Source organism: Musca vetustissima, unplaced genomic scaffold (genome assembly GCF_032173495.1).
Source record: "Musca vetustissima isolate MV318-11 ecotype Yass unplaced genomic scaffold, APGP_CSIRO_Mvet_v1 utg16475, whole genome shotgun sequence".
In the NCBI taxonomy this organism is placed as follows: Eukaryota; Metazoa; Arthropoda; class Insecta; order Diptera; family Muscidae; genus Musca; species Musca vetustissima.
Genome location: NW_026879763.1, coordinates 151,602 through 175,381, shown reverse-complemented (window position 1 = coordinate 175,381; position 23,780 = coordinate 151,602). Strand labels below are relative to the sequence as shown.

Here is a 23,780-nt window from a genome sequence, read left to right as displayed (position 1 = left end):
TGGTTGTAGAGCTTCCATGCAGTGCAATCGATAAAAAATTCAAACAACAAACAGAAAATCTGTTTATTTTTTGTTCTATAAAATTGAAATTATATAAAGAAAAAAAAAATGAAGCTTGTGCGATCTATATTTGGTGTCAGCAGTTGTTTCTTGTTTATCTTTGCTGATTTGAAAATTGCGTGATGTCGAATAAATTCTGTTTTTCTCTTTCGAGTTTTTGTTAGTCGTAGCAATTAATTTGCATTCTGTTATTGTATTTATTTTGTATTTAATTCTTGCCGCAACTGCATAATTAATTGCAAAATAATCGTATAAAATTATAATTATTTCGTTAATACCTTAACCTCTATTTGATACTAGTTATTATATTTTTTTCGAGGGCTAAACATTTTTTGTATATAACATTATCTTGATCATCATTTTATTTTGTTGTCTTTGGATTCAAATAACACGGAGCAACAAGATTTTAAATCGGTGGTAATTTTCTTTAGAGTACTAGGGAACTACAATGCTGACTAGATAATGACCAGTGGGGAACATTAAAGGCAGAGTGAATAGATATCTCCCCGTTTTGCACGTTGAATGAGGATGCCCCATCGTAATAAGGGGAGACTGTCACAGTTCTTCAGACATAACCATTATGTCATCCGCTCAGCAGTCCGCCTGATTTCTTTATCTCTGATCGTAGCCAACTGGCAGAGTTACTGAGATCTCACTAACAATTGTTTTAGATAACTTCCCATTAGAAATGAAATTCCGGGGCAGCAGGTTGGAGGTCGGTAGATTAATCTCGAAGTTTTATTTTATTATATTCTCCCAATACATGTATAATTGGCCATAAATGGTTTTCTTTGTATTGAAAGCAAATAAATCGAAATAAATGGATAGAACATCTGAAGTTTTGCAACCTTAGAACTGGTGTGAGAAAACTGTTTGCAATGGTTAGATTGCTCTCGGACCCTTGTAAGAAGGATAAACAAAATTATCGACGAAACTGTGACTGAACCGAAAAAAATCGCCAGTTAGCGACTGGGTGAAGCTAAGAGTATAACGTCGTAAAAGATCTCTTCTCGGCGAGAAGGTTTGCAAAGGGTTTACATGTGACAGTCGTAGCACCAAGTCATCTTGCCCTGTCGGAATATCATGGCCCTGTACTGTAACAGCTGGATGAGTCAGTAGTGGAATATTTCGTAAAGTTCTCAAATTGTTGATCGATAAGTATCCACCAGAGGCCCTGACAATGGGCAGGGTGGTCCCGCTACTAAAGCCAGGCAATTATGCCAGTAAAGGTGAATCATACAGGTCGATGTCTCTTTTGTCCCCAGTAGCGAAGACTCGTGAGGCATTAGGGACAGCTATCCAGTTGCGGATCATCATCTACACACATATAAGTCGAGGACTAAATCAGAACCGGTCGTGTCATACATAATAGTGTTGATAGCGCTAGCCACAATGTTTGAGGACATTGAAAACGGGGAGGGTTCCGAAATAGGATGTCCAAACCCGTTAGAAGAAAGCAGAGAGTTCTCCAGGGTGGATGATTCTCCGGACCCCTGATCGTTATGTACGATCAAAGCGTCAGGTTCTTTCGTTGAGGAAATATCGCGTATTTGCTGCAAGGCCAAAAAATCAAGATTATAAAACGCGTACATTTTTAAGTATATGATACAGAATTCATCGCTATATCAGGTTTAATACTGAATGTCTCTTTCACACTCTGATTGGGAAGCGGTAGAAGTTCCTCTGTTCCTCGCATTTTCTGCAAAATGTAATTGTTTTATTTACGGTGGTGGAACGCCTACTTCTTCGATTTAGCAGATCTCACAAGCGAGGAATATGCGGGAAATCTCCGCCACGAAATCTTAAGCCACATTCCTTACGACATGGAGAACTCAAATTTTTCGGGGTTACATTCCACAGCATATTTAAATCCACAACTATCTGCGATAAATTGAAAAGTAGGATCAAGGTTCTCAAGTCACTTGCCAGCACCACTTGGGGCGCAGATAAGGAAACTTGTTGACCACTCATGAAGCGATCTGTGGCCAGGTGCAGTGGAATGGAGCAGCATTCAGACCTGTCAGACCGCCGCCATGACACCTCTTGTGAACCATCTTCATGGGGTGACGAAGATATTTCCCTTACGTCAGCATACCAATATGTTTTCGTTTCAGTAAATGCTTGGGTGGCTCAGAGAGTCATCCTAACAATCAAATGGCGGATAAAACTCCCCCATCCATGCGTATCAAGAAGGATCCGTATGATCTAGAGGGATACAACGCCGGTCTAAATAGCATGAATACACGTGCGGACGTGCTGAATGAATACAGAGCGAAAGTCGACTTTGGAGCACACCTCCACTCGAAGAAGAACGTCACCTGCCTAGACAAACCAATGATGATGCAAACGTCGCGGCACAACACGCTGCTTTTACGTTGAGTAGCCCCACCGAGGCTATCATCAGACGATATGTGGCTGCAAAAACAAATCTCAATAGAAGACAAAAAATTAATTACATATGTATATCTTCAGAAGACCTGCATAATACCATTTCTGGAAATTCCTAAGTTGTTCTCCAATCTTTGTAAGGCAATCGAGTCTGCTATAATTGGTATACAAAACTTTCAACCTAATCAATCCCTCCATAATTGAAAATGACAAGCATAATTTCAAATCAAAAAAGGTATTCTCAATTGTTTTTCAGAAATTGGGTCAATGTCGATATTGTGTTCACGAACGTGATCGTGTAAACATTCGTGGTGTTACAGATTACATTGTAAGCTGTTACACGAAGTGTTAGAGGTAAATTGATTTTTTTCATTTGGGACTAAGTAATAACGTTTCTCCAGACCTAAATGTTTAAAATGCGTAACATGTTTGCCCTTTGTAATTACTTATTATTTCTTTTTCTTTATAAACATGATCTGTGTTTTCCGGTCCCTAAAAAAGATAACAGGTGATATTTTGGTGTGATCTTTGACTTGCAGTTCACATGCGAGCTGAATTTTTTAAATATCTCGCATTTTCTAGACATTGTAATTATTTTTTTCTGTTCAGGCATTTCATTGTAATCATGTCAGGAAAGGAGGTTTCCCCATTCAAGATAACAGGTGATCTCTTGGCTTGGAATGCCCTACTGTCATTTCTCTTCGTATGTGTGTTTTCATTTCGCATTTGAATTTTTTTTCTAAAACAATTTTACAATAATTACAATGATGCTTGTTGGGTTAGGCCAACCTGGTTACACATTCATCTTCTTTTCATCTCACTGTCTGTCTGCTTGTTCTCAGTCAAATGTCATGGAATAATGAACGACATCGTTCAAAAAAATATACAAACAAAACAAGAAACCGTTTCTTTGACATAGAAATGAATTAAAAAGAGCAGAGCGAAAACAACAACAACAATTTGAATTCTAATGACTTTAATTATTTGCTAATGTTCTGAATGGTTGGAGGTGGCAGCGGAGGCAAACAGTGGGGAATAGTAACTGAATATAAATGGATGAAATCAGTTTTATGAACTCATTGTTGTTGTTATATAAACATTTTTGGAAAGATAAATAATCATAATTTTCCTCATCCATACGTTTTCTATTTGTGCGGGTAATTTTTCGTTTTATAGATGGTAATTTTGAACTGCAGTATAATGAATCTTTTCCTGATGTTATGTTTAATACACAGTAACATAATAAAAATTGGTTTTTCAAAATAAATGTATATACCAGTAAGACGATTAGTATAGTAGGACGTTGTCGACCATATGATACTCTACACAACTACAGCAGAACATTTTGCCACCCAAACCATAACCTTATCATAATTTTCCTCATCCATACGCCTAGGCATGTCAGGCACTCACCACTTAGGCATGTCTTCATGATCTGGAGAGAGATGACCAAAGGTATAACAAGTCTATCAAGCAGGATTGAATTTTATTCACACGGATGCAGTTGAGGAAGCAATTCAAGAAAATATAGTGAATACTATCCTCGGAGATCACCCACCTAAGATAGCAGCAGCTAACGCGACAAACCAGAGTTGTCTTGGCGAAAGTGAGATCTGGATGGTGTAACCGCCTCAATTCATATTGTGCACGAATTGATGCCACAGTGAAAAATATCTGCCCGACATGACACGCTTCACCTTTTCAATTGTCCAGTCAAACCCGCTCATCTAACCCCATCTTCACTTTGGACACAACCTATACAGGTCGCAGCCTTTGGAGTTAGAAGTATAACAAGATTAAAAATTAAAGAGAAAATACACAGCAGTATAAGCTGCTACAACAACAAAGAATTTGGGCAAAGTTTCGTGATCTAGCGTGGTAATATTAAGGGGACCCCCCATTCTCGGGGTCAAAATTTTTTTTTGATTAAATTCGAATCTACACTAATTCAAGTATGTCTCTACAAAATTTCAAGTGAAAATCTCAAGAACTCTTGAAGATATAGCCGATTTATTGTGTCAGCATCAAGTGACGGCTAAAGGGCTTCTCAAACTTTAAACGCGTTTTTCTCTTTTGCGAATGGCGGGCACGGTAACTCAAAAACTAATAACCTAATCGATTCCAAATTTGCACACGTTTTTCTGTTTTGTAAATTATTTTTTTTTTCTCTTTTAAATCTTTAAATATATATGTGCAAAGTTACAAACCTTAACAAGCATTGGTATTGATATACCAGCCCATTGAAAATCTTGAAAAATTAAAATCGAGAATGGGGGGGGTTCCCTTAAACCATATTATAATATGGATACCTCTACATAAATTTCAGTATATCTCATTATTCATACTATTACTGTTGTGTTTTTATTCCTTGTTAAATAAAAGTCGAGTTGTAATACTACTAAAGGCGTAAAGCTTATTTATTGAGATGAGCGTTCACAGCTACTAATTTAAAAGATAAAAATGGAATTCGCGAGAATGTGTGACTTATTGAACTGGCGGTTGCACGACTAAGCGTCATATTCCCCAGTATTGCCATATTTAATATAGAACATATGAGATGCCATATTGTTCATGAGGGTTGCCCCTAACATCTCCCTCCTTAAGATGAAATGGGTGATCTTGAAATTGGTTCAACTGGTTGTCTTCTAGCCGTAATCCTTTTGGGGGACCAATGTGGAGAACCCGTTGGAGTTGCAAAGTCTTCTTGTTGTGCTGGTGGATTGATGTCGAACTCTTCGAGTAAGATATCCAGGGGTACTTTTGAAGTTTCTTCGTTGATTGAAGTTCCTGCATCTCTGTGTCTGAGTTGATCAGTATGAGCTCGTACGAGAATTTTTCTGTCTCCAACGTCTATTAGAGCGTTGTAAATGACTTTTCCTTTTCTTTCTATGATTTCACCTGTTGTCCAATAACTTTTGTTTCCTTTGAAATTCCTTGCCCAGACCAAATCTCCGTTGTTGAATTCTCTGTATCTTGTACCGTGTTTGGTATTGTACTGCTGTTCCATTTTGTGATTGATTTCCCGTTCGGTAGGTTCATGCTGCAGTATCGAGTCTAATATTATTCTCATTTTCCTTCCGATGAATGATTCTGCTGGAGACTTGCCTTCTGGTGAGTTTGGATTCGGCGTAGATCTGTAGACTTCCAGGAATGTTTGAAGTGCTTCTGTAGGAGTTTCTTCCCCTTCGAGTTTTTTTAATGCACGTTTAAGTGTATCCACGAACCTTTCTGCTTGTCCGTTGGAACTTGGATGAAAACGAACAGTTCTTGTGTGCTTAATTGCTCTTTTACTGCACCAATTTTCAAATTGTTCTGAGCAAAACTGTGTTCCATTGTCTGAGACTAATTGTTCTGGGTTTCCGAAGAATGCACAATATTCGTTTAACATTTTTATTGTTGAATATGTGGTGATTGTAGATGTCTCGTAAATAACTGGGTATTTCGAGTATGAATCAATGATTAGGAGATAGTATTTTCCTTTTACTGGACCTGCATAGTCTATGTGAATTCTTTCAAGAGGATGTGTAGTCGTAGGCCATGGACATAAATTTGTTTTTACAGGACTTTTTGAAGAAAGTTGACATTTTTGGCATTTCCGAACGTAGTCTTCAATTTGTTTGTCAATGTTTGGCCAATATACGTAACTTCTGGCAACTGATTTGCTTCGTTCTGATGATAAGTGTCCTCTATGAAGTTGTTGTAGAATTTTATTCCGATATTTTTGAGGAATAACAACTCTGTTGTTGAAAAGAATGCATCCGTCAATAATTGAGAGATTTTCTTTACGGTTGTAAAATTGAATAATTGATGGTTCAACATTTTTGTTGCTGTCAGGCCAACCGTTTTGCATATATTGTATTACCTTTTGTAGATCGCCATCGTTTGAGGTTGTATCTACAATCATTTTGAAGGTGATTGGAAGAACGGATACGGTTTCGTTTACCTCGCTGCGTATGTCTTCATCGAATGATATTGTTGCTACAATAAAGTCGTCGGTTGGTTTTTCGTGATTCTTGACTAGCCTTGATAATACATCTGCGTGACCAAAGTCCTTGGTGTTTGTGTATTTGATTTCGAAGTCATATGCGAGTAATATAAGTGCCCATCGTTGTAACCGATTTGCTGTGTAAACTGGAATTCCTTTCTTTGAACCGAATATTGCCAAAAGGGGTTTGTGATCAGTGTGCAATGTAAATTTGCGACCAAATAACATTTTATGGAACCGTTGCACTGCAAATATAAGTGCTAATCCTTCCTTCTCTATTTGGCTATAGTTCTTTTCAGCTTGTGTTAGAGCTCTTGATATGTGGTATATGGCCTTCATACTTCCGTCGGGAAACGTATGATATATCACTGCACCTATTCCATGGGATGATGCGTCAGCTGCGACGTGTATAGGCATGTTTGGGTTATAGTGCGTGAGAAGCAAATTTGAAGTCAATATGTTCTTGAAATCGTCAAGTGATTTTTGGCATTGTTGTGTCCATACGAATTTTGTATCCTTTTTTAATAGGTCGTCAAGGGGTTTACGTAATGTTCGCATGTTATTTACATATTTTCCATAATGGTTGATAGAGCCTAGTAATGACCTTACCTCAGAAATGTTTTCTGGGATTTTTAAGTTTTGAACGGCTGCAATCTTATTTGGATCTGGCTTGATACCATCTTTATCGATTACCTGTCCAAGATATTTTATTTGTTTTTGAAAAAAATTGCATTTTTCAATTTTTAATTTGAAACCGAACTTTTGGATTCTTTGAAGAAGTTTGTTTAAATTTTCTTTGTGTTCAGAAATTGATTCACTTGCGAGCATGATGTCATCTATGTAAGCTTTTGCTCCGTTGACACCAGCGCATAGTTCATCCATAATCCTTTGGAATGCTCCTGGAGCTGATTTTATACCTGGGGTTAAACGGTTGAATTTATACAATCCTTTATGCGTATTGATTGTGAGCAGTTCTTTGCTTTCATCGTCGACTTCGACTTGGAGGTATGCGTCTGATAAATCTAGATGACTAAATATTACACAGTTGTGGCAGTCTGCTAAAATTTCCTCGGGTGTTGGTAATGGATACTGATTTGGTTCTACTATTGAGTTGAGACCTGTTGAATAGTCTGCACATATTCTGATTTTTCCATTACGTTTGCTGACCACAATTGGTGCTGCATATCTTGATGAATTTACTGGAGTAATGATACCCGCTTTTTCTAGCCTTTGAAGTTCATTTCCTATTTCAGTCCTTACTGCGAAGGGAACTGGTCTTTTAGGAAAGAATACTGGCTTTGCATCTGGCAATAGCTTTATGTTGACTTTTGTTTTGCACAGGCCTAGGGTGCTGTAGTCAAAGACAGATTGATACTTACTTTTTAATTCTGCTATGTCGTCTTCAAATGTAATTTGATGGCACCAGGACGTTATTGGTTTTTGCCATAAATTGAAAGACTGTATACAATCGATTCCCGTGATGTTGAGTTTGTCTATATCTGATATATAGCATTTTAATATTTTTGTGTTGTCACCGATCGTAATTTTGCTTTCAAATTCTGCTAGAAGCTTGATTGAATTTGCGTTTGCGTCGCTAGCGCTGTCGTCTGTTGTGTATGCTTCTGGTTTACCTATGGATTTCCATGTTGCGACTGATATTATTGATATGTCTGATGCGGTATCAATTTGAAGCTTTACTGGTTTGTCGTTGATCAGGACTGTTGTATATTTTCTGAGATCTGGGAAATTGATGTTCTTTGTTTGGAAAACTGCATTCGTGTTGAATGGTTTCTTCGACTTGTTGGGTATTTTGGATTTATTTTCTTTGTTGTCGGACACTGCTTTGAAATTTTTACCTGTTTTTGCGATGTCACAAAAGTTGTCTTTGTGACCAATTTGATGGCATTTGGTGCACTTGTGCTTCCGGTATGTACAAAATTTTGCGTAGTGTAGGTCTCCGCAGTACCAACATGGTGATTTAGGTATTTTGTTTTTCTTCGAGCCTTGTGTATGCTTGTTGAGTGAACATACGGTTTTTGATTGATGCTCAATTAAAATGTTATCTGCCTTGAGGTCGAGAATTCGTTGTGTTTCGTCCACTAGTTGATCTAGATTTATTGCTTTTGATTCATCGTCTAACACCTTTAGTAACCGTATTCTTATTTCGTTGTCTTTTGCAAGGACGAAAATGAGACATTTGAATTGATCGATTTTCAATTCGTTCATTTTAAATAGTTCACATTGTAGGTTTACTCTGCTTGCGTATTCTCTGAAATCCTCACTGTCGTTTTTCGATAATTGAAGGCATTTGTACCTTTGTGCAACTTGTGTTTCTGTCTTGCCGAACAGTTTCTTGAGTTTTTCCACTGTATCCTTGAGTGTCATGTCCTCCGGTTTTGCTGGCAAAACGTAGTTGGCAAATCTTTCGTGTACTTGGTTTGACATTTTCCGCCATAAAAGTGCTACTTTGTCATGGTCTTCGAGTGTGTTTGCCTCTTTTTCGAAAACATGAACAAACCTGTTGTACCACGCTTGAAATATAAGTCCGCTTTCTGGTTCGTACTCGAATGCTGTCATTGAGTGTGCCAGTGATTCCATTAGCGCTGCTTTAGACGTATTTGCATTTTGTGGTTGTTGTGTAGAACTTGCTGTGCTTTGCATTTGAAGGAGTTCTGCCATGTGCTTTAGCAATTGCGTCTGTTGTAACATTGCTTTTTGTTGCTCTGCTAGCAAATGCAAAATTGTGTCTTGCGACATTTTGTTTGTTGGCAATTTACTGTCTGCGAAATTGTTGATTAAAATTCCAATATCCTCGTCGCCACTTTTGTTGTGCTTTTATTCCTTGTTAAATAAAAGTCGAGTTGTAATACTACTAAAGGCGTAAAGCTTATTTATTGAGATGAGCGTTCACAGCTACTAATTTAAAAGATAAAAATGGAATTCGCGAGAATGTGTGACTTATTGAACTGGCGGTTGCACGACTAAGCGTCATATTCATCAGTATTGCCATATTTAATATAGAACATATGAGATGCCATATTGTTCATGAGGGTTGCCCCTAACAATTACATCAGTAGAATTGATACGAGCACCCCTGTTTCATACAGGCAACATTTCCAGATCTTGTGTTCCCGGATTGAACATATAACATGTTCCTATAATGAACATTTTCTTCAACCACTTCCGAAAACTGTTGAGCATTCTAAACCATCGGATGGAGAAGATTATTTTTAACCTTACTTGCGGATAGTATAATAACATTCATTGAATAGCTGTGAATTTAAATAAACAGTCACAGACAATCAGTGCGTCTTGGGGGGAGCCTCGGAGGAAATGGCCAAGTGCATATGATCTGAAGATTGACGAGGCGTTATTCCTAATGTAATATCATAACACTGGGTATTAGGTGACCTCTTGCCCATCAGTGTTTTACGGTTTGAAGTCCGAGTACCGACTGTACTCAAACTGAGCCTTTTTGATACCTGGGAGCCGGATTGACCCGATTCACCTAGGCCAGCGGCTGCCACTCCAGTTATATATCTTTCTTGCAGTACAACAAGTGGAGGACTTAACCAAAACCGGTCTTGCGATAGAACAGTGTTTGTAGCGCTTGACCTATCAAAAGCCGGCAGGACTTGGGGCGCAGATAAGGAAACCTTGTTGATCTCTTACAAAGCGATAGGTCTGTGGTAAGCTATGCGGTTCCAGTGTGGTGTGCGAACAGTAGTGATACGCAATGGAGAAGTATTCAGACCTGTCAGAACGCCGACCTGAGAATTGCGACATGGTGCCTCCTCATGACACCAGTGGACCATCTTCATGAGGAGACGAAGATCATTACGTCAGCATAGCAATATGCTTTCGTTGCAGTACCTGCTCGGGTGCTTCAGGGACAATTATCCCAACCATGGTGGATAAGACTTCCCCACCCAGTCGTGTCAGGAAGAATCTGCATGATCTAGATGGAGAATAGCATTCATACTGATGCACTTGCCGCAGCGCTAAACGATACAGAATGAATGCCGTCCTCGGAGCTGCAAAGACAAACCAGAGTAGTTTTGGCCCAATTACGTTCAGGATGGTGCGTGCAGTCGTCTCAATTCGTATTGGACACGGATTGATGACCAGGTGCAGAATGTCTGCCCAGTATGTTATACGGGCCTCATACCACTCTGCATTTATTCAATTGCCCAGCCAAATCTACTCATCTTAATCCTGAAGATCTGTGGTTGCAGCCAGTGGAAGTAGTTGCATTTCTTAACATGGAGATAGAACCAGATTGAATTTAAACAGGAAAACTATATCCATATAAACTGCTACAATAACAACGACTAAAAATTATAAATATATGTCCACTTTTTCTGGTAGCCCCCATATAACGCCCAATTTTAGGTATTTTGGGGATTTGAACATATTTTTCAATCGAATTGGCTGTAATCTAGTACTTTCAGTTCTTATTGGGTAACAAATCTCTTCAATTTGTTATCTTGGGGTTCTTTGAAAGTGTTTTCAAACAAATTCGCTGTAATTTGGTGTTTTTTAGCCGTATAAGGTAACAATTGAGATTTTGCGTTTTAGGAAAAATCTCCATAAAAAATTGCTGAAATTTGTATTTTTTATACATTATGGTTTACAAAAACAATTGTTGTTATAGGTATACTTTTGGTATGTTCCCTATATTTTCATTTCATCCAAAGTTCAGTACGGTTAAACTTAACACCCTTTTCACTTCTCACTCTTTAAAACAGTCTTCTGACTAACGTTGAACATTAAATCAAAAACAACTACAAATCCCACACCTTCTATTTGTTTTCTTCTCCATTGCTTTAGTTCAGATTTTCTTTATTTTACAACAAAAATGGTTTATTTGTTTTTCTTTGTCTACATTATTACTTCCTTTCCATTGCTAAATGGTAAAACAATGTATTACTCATCCATATATGTAGATACCGAGGTGTAGTCAACCTCTATCTACTAACTGTCTGTTGGAACTATGGGTGTAGTGAAATCAATAAGAACACAAATTGATTTGGCCTTGAAATTTTGGCGTACAAACGACTGAAATTTCATTGCCAACCAATCCTTGGAGATTTTTATTACTTGACCTTTACTAATAAAAGTAGGTGGCAGCCAGATTATAATGTCTGATTAGTATTTTTCCATCAAATGTTAAAATATTAAAGATTTATTGAAAAGTTTGTGGGTAAAATACGAGAAGCCAAAATTAAAACATGAACTGATATATTTCATCCTAATAGCGTATTTCGAGGTGTAGCAAATATAAGGATACATTTAATATACACTACACCTTATAGTGGAGATTATAGAAACCTGTATTCAGATCGACTACCATGGTGGTCATAACTTTCAATTTTCCCCAAGTGTTTTTCGGGTTAAAATCTTGTTTTTTTTTTCTTATTTTCCAGTTGATCTAACACATTCTACGAAATATTTCAAGCCATCAGTAGTTTTTTGTTTAATTAAAAAATTAGTATTTTTATAACCTACATTATTATTATTTTCTACTTGGGTTATTTTTAAACTACTTCTAATTCGTTTTGACACCCGGCGAAAACAAACAAAAACCTGTCTGTCGTCTATTCACATGTGTGTTTAAAACGCGATACATCATTACTTTGAAATTCCCAACAATTGTTTTCCGAAAATACGAAAACCCAAGTAAATCCCAAAAGGGTTTCGAAATGAAAATTTTTTTCTGTCTTCTGAATAAACATATTGTTTGTCTATTCGTTATCAACGAAAAGCCACACACCATTCGTCAGTCAGCCATTCATTCATTAACCACAAATTAAAATGCACTTAGCCTCAGAGCAAATAAAAAATTTTGAAGACAACATAAATTTAAAAAAAAGAAAAGAAAAACCTGCAGACAACGGCCTATGTCTGTTTCGTCTCCACCTCTATATATGACACAACACAATAGTGTTTGTTGTTGCTGGTTTCAATTAAATAGTCATATTTTTTAAAGCGAAGCGCAGCGCAACTCATCGCACCAAGTAATGGAAAACAAAAGCGTTAATGAGAAAATCAAATGTTTGGTGCGCCGTTTACAATGACATTACAAAGTAAATGTCTTTAAAGGTGTTATGTTTGATATGTGTAAAAGCCTTTTAAAAAGTCTGGTCAAGAAAACAACTACTAAAAAAGAAAAAACATTACAAAGAAACCAAAAAACGAGCGAACGATCCATATTAATAATGAAAACTAATCGATCATGAGACCATAACTAAATGACAACAGACACATGTGAGGTAAAAATGCCGGTCAAGCATAAAAAACTAGATTCGTGCAAGCACGAACATGTAAAAACTTATATTTAAAGTTCAATCAGGTCGAACTTGTTATATCGTCCTGTATGGGGATAACTAAAAAATTTAATATATTTAAAATCGAGCAGGTGGTCCCAGATTAGGGAAGCAATATAATCAACTGTTAGGCGACCTTGTGCCCATACGTGTTTACGGTTTGCAGTCAGGGGCCTTGTTGATACCTGGACGCCTCAACAAGAGGCTATGTCATTGCCGAACTCAAATTCTCACAATTTTTCTATGGAGCTAAATTTGTGTATACCAGGCAGGCAAAACACTTACTGCCGACAACATAGGGCCGGTGATTACATATGTCGATGGTCAGGCGGCCCTTTAGGCACTCAAGCCGTGTACAGTTAACTCAAAAACGGTTCGGGACTGCAAGGATGCTCTTCATGATATACGACAGATAATTAAATTATGTTGGGTTCCAGGACATAGTAACAGAGAAGGGGAGATATAGCCGATGAGCTTGCTCGTGGGGTTTCGCAGTCGTCCAATACTGTACAACCTCATATTGGCTTCTTTATTTGCAAAATCGGTATGAGCTACTGTGAGGTAGTCGGCGACAGATTGTCATCTGAACCTGGGCCTTGATGCAGGATTTCACAAAACCATCTGAAAGGAATTGTCTCGCCGTAGAACTTCTTCACTGTTTTCTCATAGTAAGAGGGAGATAAAAATCGTTGTGAGGTCACTGCAGGATTAGATCTCTCATTTCCAAATGGGACATTAACGAAGTGGATTATTGCCGTCTATGTGAGGACGAGGAAGAGCTGGAAACAACTGAACACAAACACCCCGTTACAACTACCTCCACATATGATTGGTGTCCATAAACATAATTGATTATCCATCGATTGCCATATCTATGTCCTCGAACAGCTTACCATGGTTGACGGTATCGACGGCATTCCATAAATATACCCACCACCACAATTGTTCGGTAATTGTAATATGTGTGGAAATGAAGTGTGAAATATCTTGTGATGTGCATCTCACTATCATTTCCGACTGTCAGATTTTTTATAGAGAGTATACCGCCTTACATTTTGATGTTGAAATACTTTCATTTCAACATCAGACGCGTTAGCGTCAGAAATGCCTTTTCAACTGACGATTGAAATTAAATCGGTCTATGCGATCACCTTTGCCGGCATCCTTGGCAGAATACAGATGCGATACCACCATGCTTAGTTTCCAGGTTTCAGAAACAATGTTCGTGGCTAACGACAAATTGAGGGCCTCCAGGTTCATCCAGTTGTTTAAGCATTACCATAGATATTCCGTATGCGCCCAATGCTTTGGAAGACATAAACAGCCTGTTATAATAACACAAGTGTCTACACAGTTCTGACGTTAAATGCCACAGTGCCCCAATTACATCCATCATAGTTCCCTAATCTGGAAAATCGTCCGAGTTTACCCGTATTAAAACCAATACGATTTTACTTCGGTCGTAAGTAACAAAAACTGTTGGCATTAATTTGCCTTGCCTTTGTATGAATCCATCCCAATCTATAACATAACCTCTATTACTCCTCGAAAAATCCTATCCCATCATATTCGTGGAATATATACAACCGTTCTTCTTTAAAGTATTGAGATTGCACCAAATATCCATATGAAGACCGGTGCATTTACTCCAGTTCAATAAACTGCCACCGAAGTGTAGCCGTTGCTGATAAACTTCGTTCTTAAAGAGAAATTATTATCAGATGACAATCAAACTGCAGCTATTGACTCACGCTTATCCGCCCATCGGTGTTTGAGACCATCTGTCGTGTCGTCGTTTCCTTCGGAGAAGATTCTCCTCACCAAGTTAATAGATCAATACAATATGTGAATGCTGTGCACAGAGACCTTCCCCCAACCATAGCAGGAGGCTGTGGCTTTAATTGGTATTTAGTACGAATTGATGGGGATTCTTGACACATTCCCAGCATGTGGACAACGATCGCCCAATATGCTTACTTATAGACGTTGGTGATGAGGTTCCTGCATGGTTGCTCTACCCAAGATCGTTCTACCCATTGTCTTATGGATAAAATTCCAGCATCCAAAAATTTGAATGGATCGTAATTATATCTACAAGGAGGTACAAAGGTACAACCATGACTGAATAAAATTCTCATTGTAGCAGTCACCCTGTTAGCCGACGTTGAGGCCCAAGTCCGTCTCTCAAACATAGCAGCAGCAGAAGTAACTGCCTAGTAATTATATCTACAAGGAGGTACAAAGGTACAACCATGACTGAATAAAATTCTCATTGTAGCAGTCACCCTGTTAGCCGACGTTGAGGTCCAAGTCCGTCTCTCAAACATAGCAGCAGCAGAAGTAACTGCCTAGTAATTATATCTACAAGGAGGTACAAAGGTACAACCATGACTGAATAAAATTCTCATTGTAGCAGTCACCCTGTTAGCCGACGTTGAGGTCCAAGTCCGTCTCTCAAACATAGCAGCAGCAGAAGTAACTGCCTAGACAAACAAGTGTCCCGAATTGTGGTCTGGATAACAAACACATGGCCTGCGAACAAGGACGTTGCATTTATTTAATTGCCCTGCTAAACCCACAAAAAGGAACAAAATGGAATCTTCTTGAGAGCAATGGAAAATATTTACATACATCCTACGTACTTGCTAAAATTTCCTATCGCATGTATTCCTGCTGTTGCAATTTGATGGCGCCAACACTGCAGCTAACAGTAATTTGTCATTTCATATATTGTGACACGTGTAAGTCATAAAACTATGTATTCCCCCAAGGACCCATACATCTATCTACATTTTCAAAATCCCTGTAGACCTGTGTAATTTAATAAAATGCTTAGAAACACAATTTAAAACAATTAACAACAACAACAGCTAAAAAGAAAAACAATAAAAATTTCAACTTATTTAAAATTAAATTTCAAATTAAAATTTCACTTCAAGGTAGGTTGATGAACCTGTCTGCCTCCCGTCTAAACAAATAAGGAATGAAAGGCGCACATGAACAAAAACCTGTCTAATCCACAAAGCATTAAGTAGGGTGTTAACATCATAAGCTGTCAGTCACAAAATACGCAATATCAAAAAAGATATTTGCACACATATTATTTCACTCGTGAAATGTTGCGACTGCTGGCAACAATGTAAAATAACCTACCACAAGGACGTTTAAAAACGAACACGCACACACACCTCCACTTCATCATCATCCCATTGCGATAGATGCATGACGATGTTGGCAAAGTTCGTACGCATTGAAGTCAGCCACCAAACAAATAACATGTGATGGTCAGATGGATGGATGTTCTGAGAAGGAAATCAAGGAGGGGGAGAAAGGAGGGGTTTGTACTGGGTTGACAAATTTCATTTTTGAAACACTTTCAAAGACTTTATGTGGTGACTCGTTAATTTATATGCGATCGACCGAAAATTTGCATGGAGTTCCTTCAGTATTTTCAAAGGCTAGCTACACCCCTGATCTAGAATGAAATAAACAAAAGAAATGATAAATAAACAAATAAAAAACATTACAAAGACGATTAACTCACCATACGGAAGCTAAAGATTACAAGGTAAATGTTTATGTTGGCACCAAATAAACACGTCATACAACTGGCGTTCTGCCTGGTTGACTGACTGGCTAAATGCAACACATGATTCTTGACAGAGAGTCTGCATGCCTGTTGCTGCCACTGCTTATCATTTCTTTTTTGCGTTTTTCTGGTTGGGGACTGTGGTCAGTTGCTTTCCAAACAAAAGCAAAAAAAAAATGCCTTTTGCATGATTATGAATTTTTTGTGGTTCTTCGCTAGGGACCACTGATGTCCCCAATTTCGGTCTGGTTCGGTTTTGGTGAAAGTGATAAGTGTTTGTGTATGACAGCTGTGTAAAAATAACCATTCGGGATAGCTAAGGAAAAAGCCAAAACATGCAATGCATTTTTCAGGGAATGACAGAAAGAGGCTACCACCACCATAAGAGGAAGTGGCAAATGTTGGTTGTCGGCCGATATGTTGCACTTCGTTGTGCAAAATACTGTTAATAATAGAAATTGTGACTCATAAATTAATGCTTAACAAATGTAAATTATGTTAAATAATATTCGAAAGTAGATTTTCTAAATTTTATAAAAAAACTTCGTTCACAGACTGACACCTAAACAAATGCAAGTGCGTGGAATTTATTTTAGTCAAAGAAGTGGCATTATATCCCGAGACCGATGGTTACAACATTGTTCGAAAGGATCGTAGCAAACCTATCTCGTTCAAGCTAGACTCTGGTGACCCATATATTGAATGGATGGGGTAGCATACCGCCTATTAATAGCTGTTATTTACCAGATACTACTTTACATTTAGAAGGGAATTTCAATGACCAAACCCAAAGGTGAGAGAACTTATTCTTCACGTTATACAGTTTACAGGAAAAAAGTGGACAGACAACATTGTGGTCGGAACAGTGAAACATTATGGCTGGAACAAGTCATTTATGGCGATTAGACATTTTCGAACGCTGAAAGGGAGGACGTCTGTCACATTTAACGAAGTAAGTGTGTCCGTGATATTTTATAGTCTTATCTGCTACGTCTGATAAGAGTTCCACCAAAATTAACAAATCAAGATGTTGCAGATTTCATCAAGTGTTGGGCTAGAACGGTAGTAAAAAACATCAAATTTTTCGCTAGTCAACCACATTGTTCCTAAGGCCTGGGACATAGCCAGGGTGTTTCCGCTACAATAACCTGACAATGAAGGAGGGAGATTTCTATTATGTTGTCAGTAGGAAAGGCTCTTGAGGAGCTACTCCTCCTCCCATCGATGAGAAGGAGTAATCCAGAAGGCCAACAACAACATGTATTCCGTAAAAGGCACAGTACTACAACAGCATTGAACTCTATTTCCGCACTTATAAGTAGTAGAGGACGGTCATAGTGGCCCTCGACTTATAAAATTTCTTCTATACCATTCAACAATGCCAAACTGCTCGAGGACATAGAGAATACCAACGTCCGTCCTTGTTTGAAACGTTGCATAATTAACTACAGGTGTGGACTCCAGTCATATATGAAATTCAGAAACCGGAAGTCGAAGATCCGTAGAGTGAGACAGATAGTTCCCCAAGGTGGGGTGATTTCTCTGTAACAGTTAAATATCTACCTTTCTATTATTTCACAATCACCGGACCGCATAGACGTTTAACATTACGGGTCTTCGATGTAAGCGGATAATAGCAATATCATGGAGTCGGGTCCCATTATTGATGACACATCTGTGAAGATAAACGTCCACATAACCAAACTTGTGAGTTTTTCGATCTGAGGAATACGAAAATATCCGCCACCAAATCAACAACCATACTACTTGGGCGGCTGATATGAAGCTCCGGTTGAACATTATAATCGAGGAGAACTGATTCCGGCCACAAACTACCCCAAGATACGGGGGGTAACGTTTGATAACCTTTTCAAGTCGTCTGCGATAAGCTGAGGAGTAGGACCAAAGTCCAGGTTAGTCTAAATCGCATTCATACAGAAACAGCCGTCGCCATACAGTAGAACAATACCGTACGGATACTGTACTCGGAGACCATCCACAGCTGCAGAGGAGAAGCAGCTGTCTAGACAGACACATGTAGGTTTAGACAGCTAAGTTTGGGATGTTGCAACCTCATCAATTTCTACCGCCCAGCTAAGTCCGCTCACCAGTATCAGATTTCCCTATCGAAGCAACACATACAGGTTGCGACCTTCGTTGATGTTGATAAAGAGGAGCCAGAACCTGACAATATATAATTAATTCCCTCCATGTATTTCAGTTAATTCAAAAACAGAAGGGTCTACGATCGGAAACGACACGAGTCTGACTCGCCCAACGTCAGTCACCTCCGACCATTGTGTAAAAGCATTGGGGTGGTACAACAACAACAACCAATCTTTAGAGCTGCTCAACCTGCAAACATAAGAGACGAAAACGCGATCTGCGGCTAGGCCAGCTCCGTTTCTCTCAACCAGGTGGGGAAAAAAGTATTGCAATGGCTAAACGTATGCCAGTTATTACTGTTTTGAATGCGGTTTTTACTTCTTGTGGTTCTTAAGAAACCTCTGGGATGTTACTTTTGTGAACGATGTGATAGCAATTTTCTCGTCGTATAGACTTGGATGGTCCCAGATACCAGGGAGTGCCTTCAAAATCTTTAAAAACTGAAAGCCATTGTCTTTACGATTCTATTTTGAATTTCTCCCTCTTTGTCACTTTTCATACCTCTCTCTCCTAAGAACTGGGCAGAGTTGCTTACAAAAGTTGTATGTGTAAACTCCGAGTAAATACAAAATACTACCTACATATTTAGCATATATGCATTTAAAACAATCTTGATCGAAGCCAATATTCACAACAACCACTGTACATTAAAAAGTAAAATTAAAAAAAAATTATAATATTTTCCATTTCAATATCTCAGGTGTAACAAAAAAACGCACACACACCTATTGTAATTTAAAAACGCTGTTAACAAGAGTGTGATTAATCGAATCGAGTCTAATTAAATTACCAACTATGTAAAGTGAGATTAATCGTGTTTTTTTACTTTTACCCCTTGTTGTTTTGAATTCGAATTCAATATTTTTCTTCTTATATGTATATAATAATAGCATCTATATAATTATTGCAATTATGAAATGTTTACTGGCATTTTTACGCTGATATAGAAAAACTTGGCATAAAGAAATTTTTCGGTATCAGAATGAGAAGAGGCAGAAAAAAACCAAAACAACAAAATAATCGAAGTGAAAAAACCCAAACACACATATAGGAGAAGAGGCGGCATAAATGGAATATTACTTTGCGATATTGTGATATACAAGTGGGTAACACTTGTATATTATTATATGATGGAGGAGGAAATTTGGTTTTCTGCCGTATAGAAGATGTAGGCAATTAGAAAAAAAACAGCAATTGAACTGAGATAAAAAATCCATTAAAGCAGAAAGTAAATGTTTTTTTAAAAACATTTTCTATTATGAAATTGAAATCTGTACACATTGTTATAATACAGAAAAAAACAGAAACATAATACACCACAATTGGTATTACCACATACGTGCAAGATTCTACACAACAACATTTTCTTTTTTCTAATATCAGTATTTAAGGAGACAGCGTGGCGACTCATCACTGAAATCCAGATGTTATTCCATCTGATAAATTAGACTGCGACAATGCTGCTCGTTTATGTTGTTTTTATTGACAAAGGTGCCAAAAATAGAGTGGATGAAACATTATGATGTGTTAATATCTCACGCGTGCTAGACGGATCCGATTACATGTATTCTAAAACGTTACTATGACACATTATTGTCTATATAGTAAATCATTGATACCTTTGTAGCTATATAATCTAACATTCCTCACCAACCGTTCCTAATGAAAAATTGTAATAAAAAATTAAAAAAGGTAACAGGCGAAGATGCCCTATAGACCGCATTATCGGATTTTGTGGAGGTACCAGAAGACGTACCATCTTCGGTCTTGATTTAGGTTAGGTGAGGTTTGGGGATATGCCACTAATGTGGCTGCTGTACTCTGAGACCAACTGGTCCATTATGATCATGCATGAACGATATGGAGATATCTTTAGGGGAGAATAAAATTGGGTGGTATAGAAGAGATAAGAAAAAACAAAGAAGCTAAGAACCAAGGGAGTATGTGGAATTTGGTAAGTAGTTTCTATGGCTAAAGAAATTCGGAAAGAAGACATATTACGTGCTAAGGTTGCACTTTCCAAACCACTTAAGGTTTCTAATGGTTCGGTAGTTTAAAGCAGGTTCCATAGTGATCCCACTTACTGGTAAAGGCCCTGATATTGCAATGATGACTCCTGTCATTACTCTGATTTCAGCTTTAAACAGGTTCAACAGTGAGTTTGTTCTCTTAGTTGGCAGAGTCGGCCAAATAGATCTTCACACATTGCACCTAGGTTCGTTGTGCCAGAGTTCATTGGCTCGTTCGTCGAAGAACGCATCAAAGTTCCAAAAAAGGTAACAGTTGGGTGGTTTGATTGAGCTATCGATTGCTAGATCTGTAGATTGAGATCCGCTTCAAGTTAATTCGTCTGCTTTTTCATTACCCATGATATCACGGTGTCCTGGTACCCAACACAGCCGGTAGCTGTAAGATCTTCAAAAACTGATCTCAGATTTGATGGCTTTAAAAGCTGCTTGACTGTCCACGAAGATAGTCTCCGGTTCAACGATCGCTGCATCCAGACTTTTTATCAATTCCGCTGCCTTCCAGATCGCGAAGATTTCAAAACACTACAGTTGCTATATAGTCAGCTTGTAGGTAAGCTCAAGGTCTAGCCTTTCACCGTAGACACCTGCCCCGTATCTTCTTCCATCTTGGATCAGTATGTATAGAACGCCAGACCGTCCAGAGGAGGGTTGCTACGTTTCCAGTCGTCTCTACGTGATAACGTGATATATAGTCGCTTAGTTTTACATGTTGGTCCAATGTCATACCAACTTCGTTCAGGATACATTCATGTCCGTAGGTACAATTTCGCCATAGATTTTGTTCATGCTGAGACCCAGAGGCCTTAAGTTCATCATTGCGTTCAGAGCTGCTTGTGGGGTGCTCCAGTTATTAGAATCGTGGCGGCTCTTTGTACATTGTCTAGTTTGCTGGATGTTGACTTGTGGCGCAGGCAGTACCACCAGACAAGAGAACCATAGGAAAGGATGGACCTTACCACGGTGTTATAAAACCAGTGTATAGTCGATAGTTTTAGCCCCCCAACTTTTCCCAATGGAATTCTTACATGCATAGAGTGCAATTTGAATTCTCTTCACTCGTTCCTAGGCGTTCCTGTTCCATCCTAATTGACAGTTCAGGATTGTGCCAAGGTATTTTGCTTCGGGGGCCAGATGAAGCTGCACTCCATCCAGAGTTGTTGCAGCAAAGACGCCGAGCTTCCCAGTAAACATTACCAGTTGCGTCTTTGTTGGGTTTACACCAAGGCCGTTCGCCTTGGCCCAGCGTGACAGTGTCAGGAATGCTCTTTGCATAAGCTCCGAGATTGTTGACGGAAATTTTCCGGAAATAAATATCACGTCGTTCGACTTTGATGTATTTTCCGTCCTTCCCGGTGAGAGCATCCCTCCCAGATTGATGTATCTAGTTACTGTTTTCCTGATTTTTGTATCACCCACATTTGAATTTATAATTCCGCTGTTTAACATTGCCAACATTTTTAAGTGAGTTGTTTACGGACTCAATTTTAACGTTGTTAAAAGCTCCCTCTATCTAGGAAGGTGGCAAGCGTAAAGTTCGAATTTTCCATATTCCTCTCAGTATAAGTTACCACCTCGTGTAGTGCGGATTCTACAGTCGTGTTGTGAATTGCTAAGAGAGGTGGTGTCTATACGACTCCTAATCTACAGGTCGATCAATCTTTTGAGTCTTGAGCAGAAAGGATGATAGGCTAGTAGGTCTATAGTCCTAAGATAGGTACATGGATATTCATTTGAACCGGTTAAAGTCCTTATTATAAAAAATATATAATTTTAATATAGATACAAGTCTTTCTTAAGAAACATTAACTATCGTTAGTGTTGAAAAGACCTATTTTTTATAATGCAACACTTACCTATACGGAACTATATGTGTGATAGCCTGTCATAATTGAAATTCAGAAACCAGAAGTCAAAGACCAGTAGATTAAAAGAGGGAGTTCCCCAAGTAGATATTATATCTCCGAAACTTTCAAATTTCTTACTTTCTTAAATTGCACAACCATTGAAAATTATGATCGATCGTGCACGAATTTCGATCACAATCCATTTTTTTAATATATTTCCCGCTTTAAAACCCCTTAGCTTAAATTTGTTATGCAATTTTTAATCTCCAGTCGTCTTCAATTCCATTATATGCATTTCTCCAGTGGTTGTATTCGAGCTTATCTCTTCGGTATACAGTATTTAATAATTATTTACTTGAAAGAATGTGGGCATGTCGATATAGAATGAATGGACAGAATAATTTTCAAGCAAGGCCTTTTTGTATGCACTCCCTGCAAAATAATGATAATGATGTCATGGCCTTTTTTTGCTCCAACGAAGTGCAAATGGAATTTATTCGCATAAGACGCTAGAGATTACAGCCCACGAAAAATTAACTCTTCAATACTGAAAGAGAAACTAACTTTTAAAACAGTTAAAATATATGGCATTTCAAAGTTTAATACCTATCGAAATATTTAAATTCCTTCACATGCTTTTGACCACCTGTAAATCTTTTCTGCATTCCAATCCGATATATGGCAGGCAATGGCCGTAAACAAACTGTTTTGCAATCTTTCATTTATACAAATCGCAATATAGATAATTGCAATGTTTGCGTTATCTTAACCCTATATAGTATGTATGCATATATCAATCTATGTAGGTACATGTGTAGTACATGATAATGGTCATATATGGTGTACCCCCATACTACAAAAAAAAAGAACAAATAAATTCATTTTATTCCCTAGTGATTTGAAATTCAACAATACTCAGATTCCATTTCCTTTTCCTCCATGTATTTATCCAAATATATAGTAGGTATTTTCTTTTCTATTTTGTTTTCCACCCACCATCTCTTCCTATGCAACATCCTTGCTTCAAGAGAATAGGAAAATTAAAAGAAAATATGAAAAAACAAAACAAACATTCTACGATGTCTTACATAAGTACATGATGTCTTCGTCGGGACGGAACTTACCTTCTGATGGGCCAATGGTATGGATACAATGCGACCACCAATACGACCACGAGCTTCCAAAATGCAAAAACTGTCACAGCCATTTTGCAATAGATGATTGGCAGCCGATAGACCAGCCATACCAGCTCCAATTATGATTACCTTAAAATTGGTAGGCTGAGAAGAGCTGGAAGCGGCCGCAGCTGCTGCTGCTTCCATGGCAGCAGCATGCTCCTCAGTTGGAGAAGGAGCTGGTGTATGAGGAGTTGTCTCTCCCATACCTGCTGCT

The 23,780-nt window shown here is 38.2% G+C and overlaps 1 protein-coding gene across 1 annotated transcript in view; it reads right to left on the bottom strand.

The window, feature by feature from the left end:
• Positions 1 to 23,780, bottom strand: part of LOC133324888 (peroxisomal N(1)-acetyl-spermine/spermidine oxidase-like) — a 32,356-nt gene extending 8,576 nt beyond the window's left edge. Inside the window, exon 1 of the mRNA XM_061533714.1 lies at positions 23,513 to 23,780. Coding sequence (XP_061389698.1) covers positions 23,513 to 23,770 — 258 coding nt within the window. The 5' untranslated portion in view covers positions 23,771 to 23,780. The remainder of the gene's footprint in view (positions 1 to 23,512) is intronic.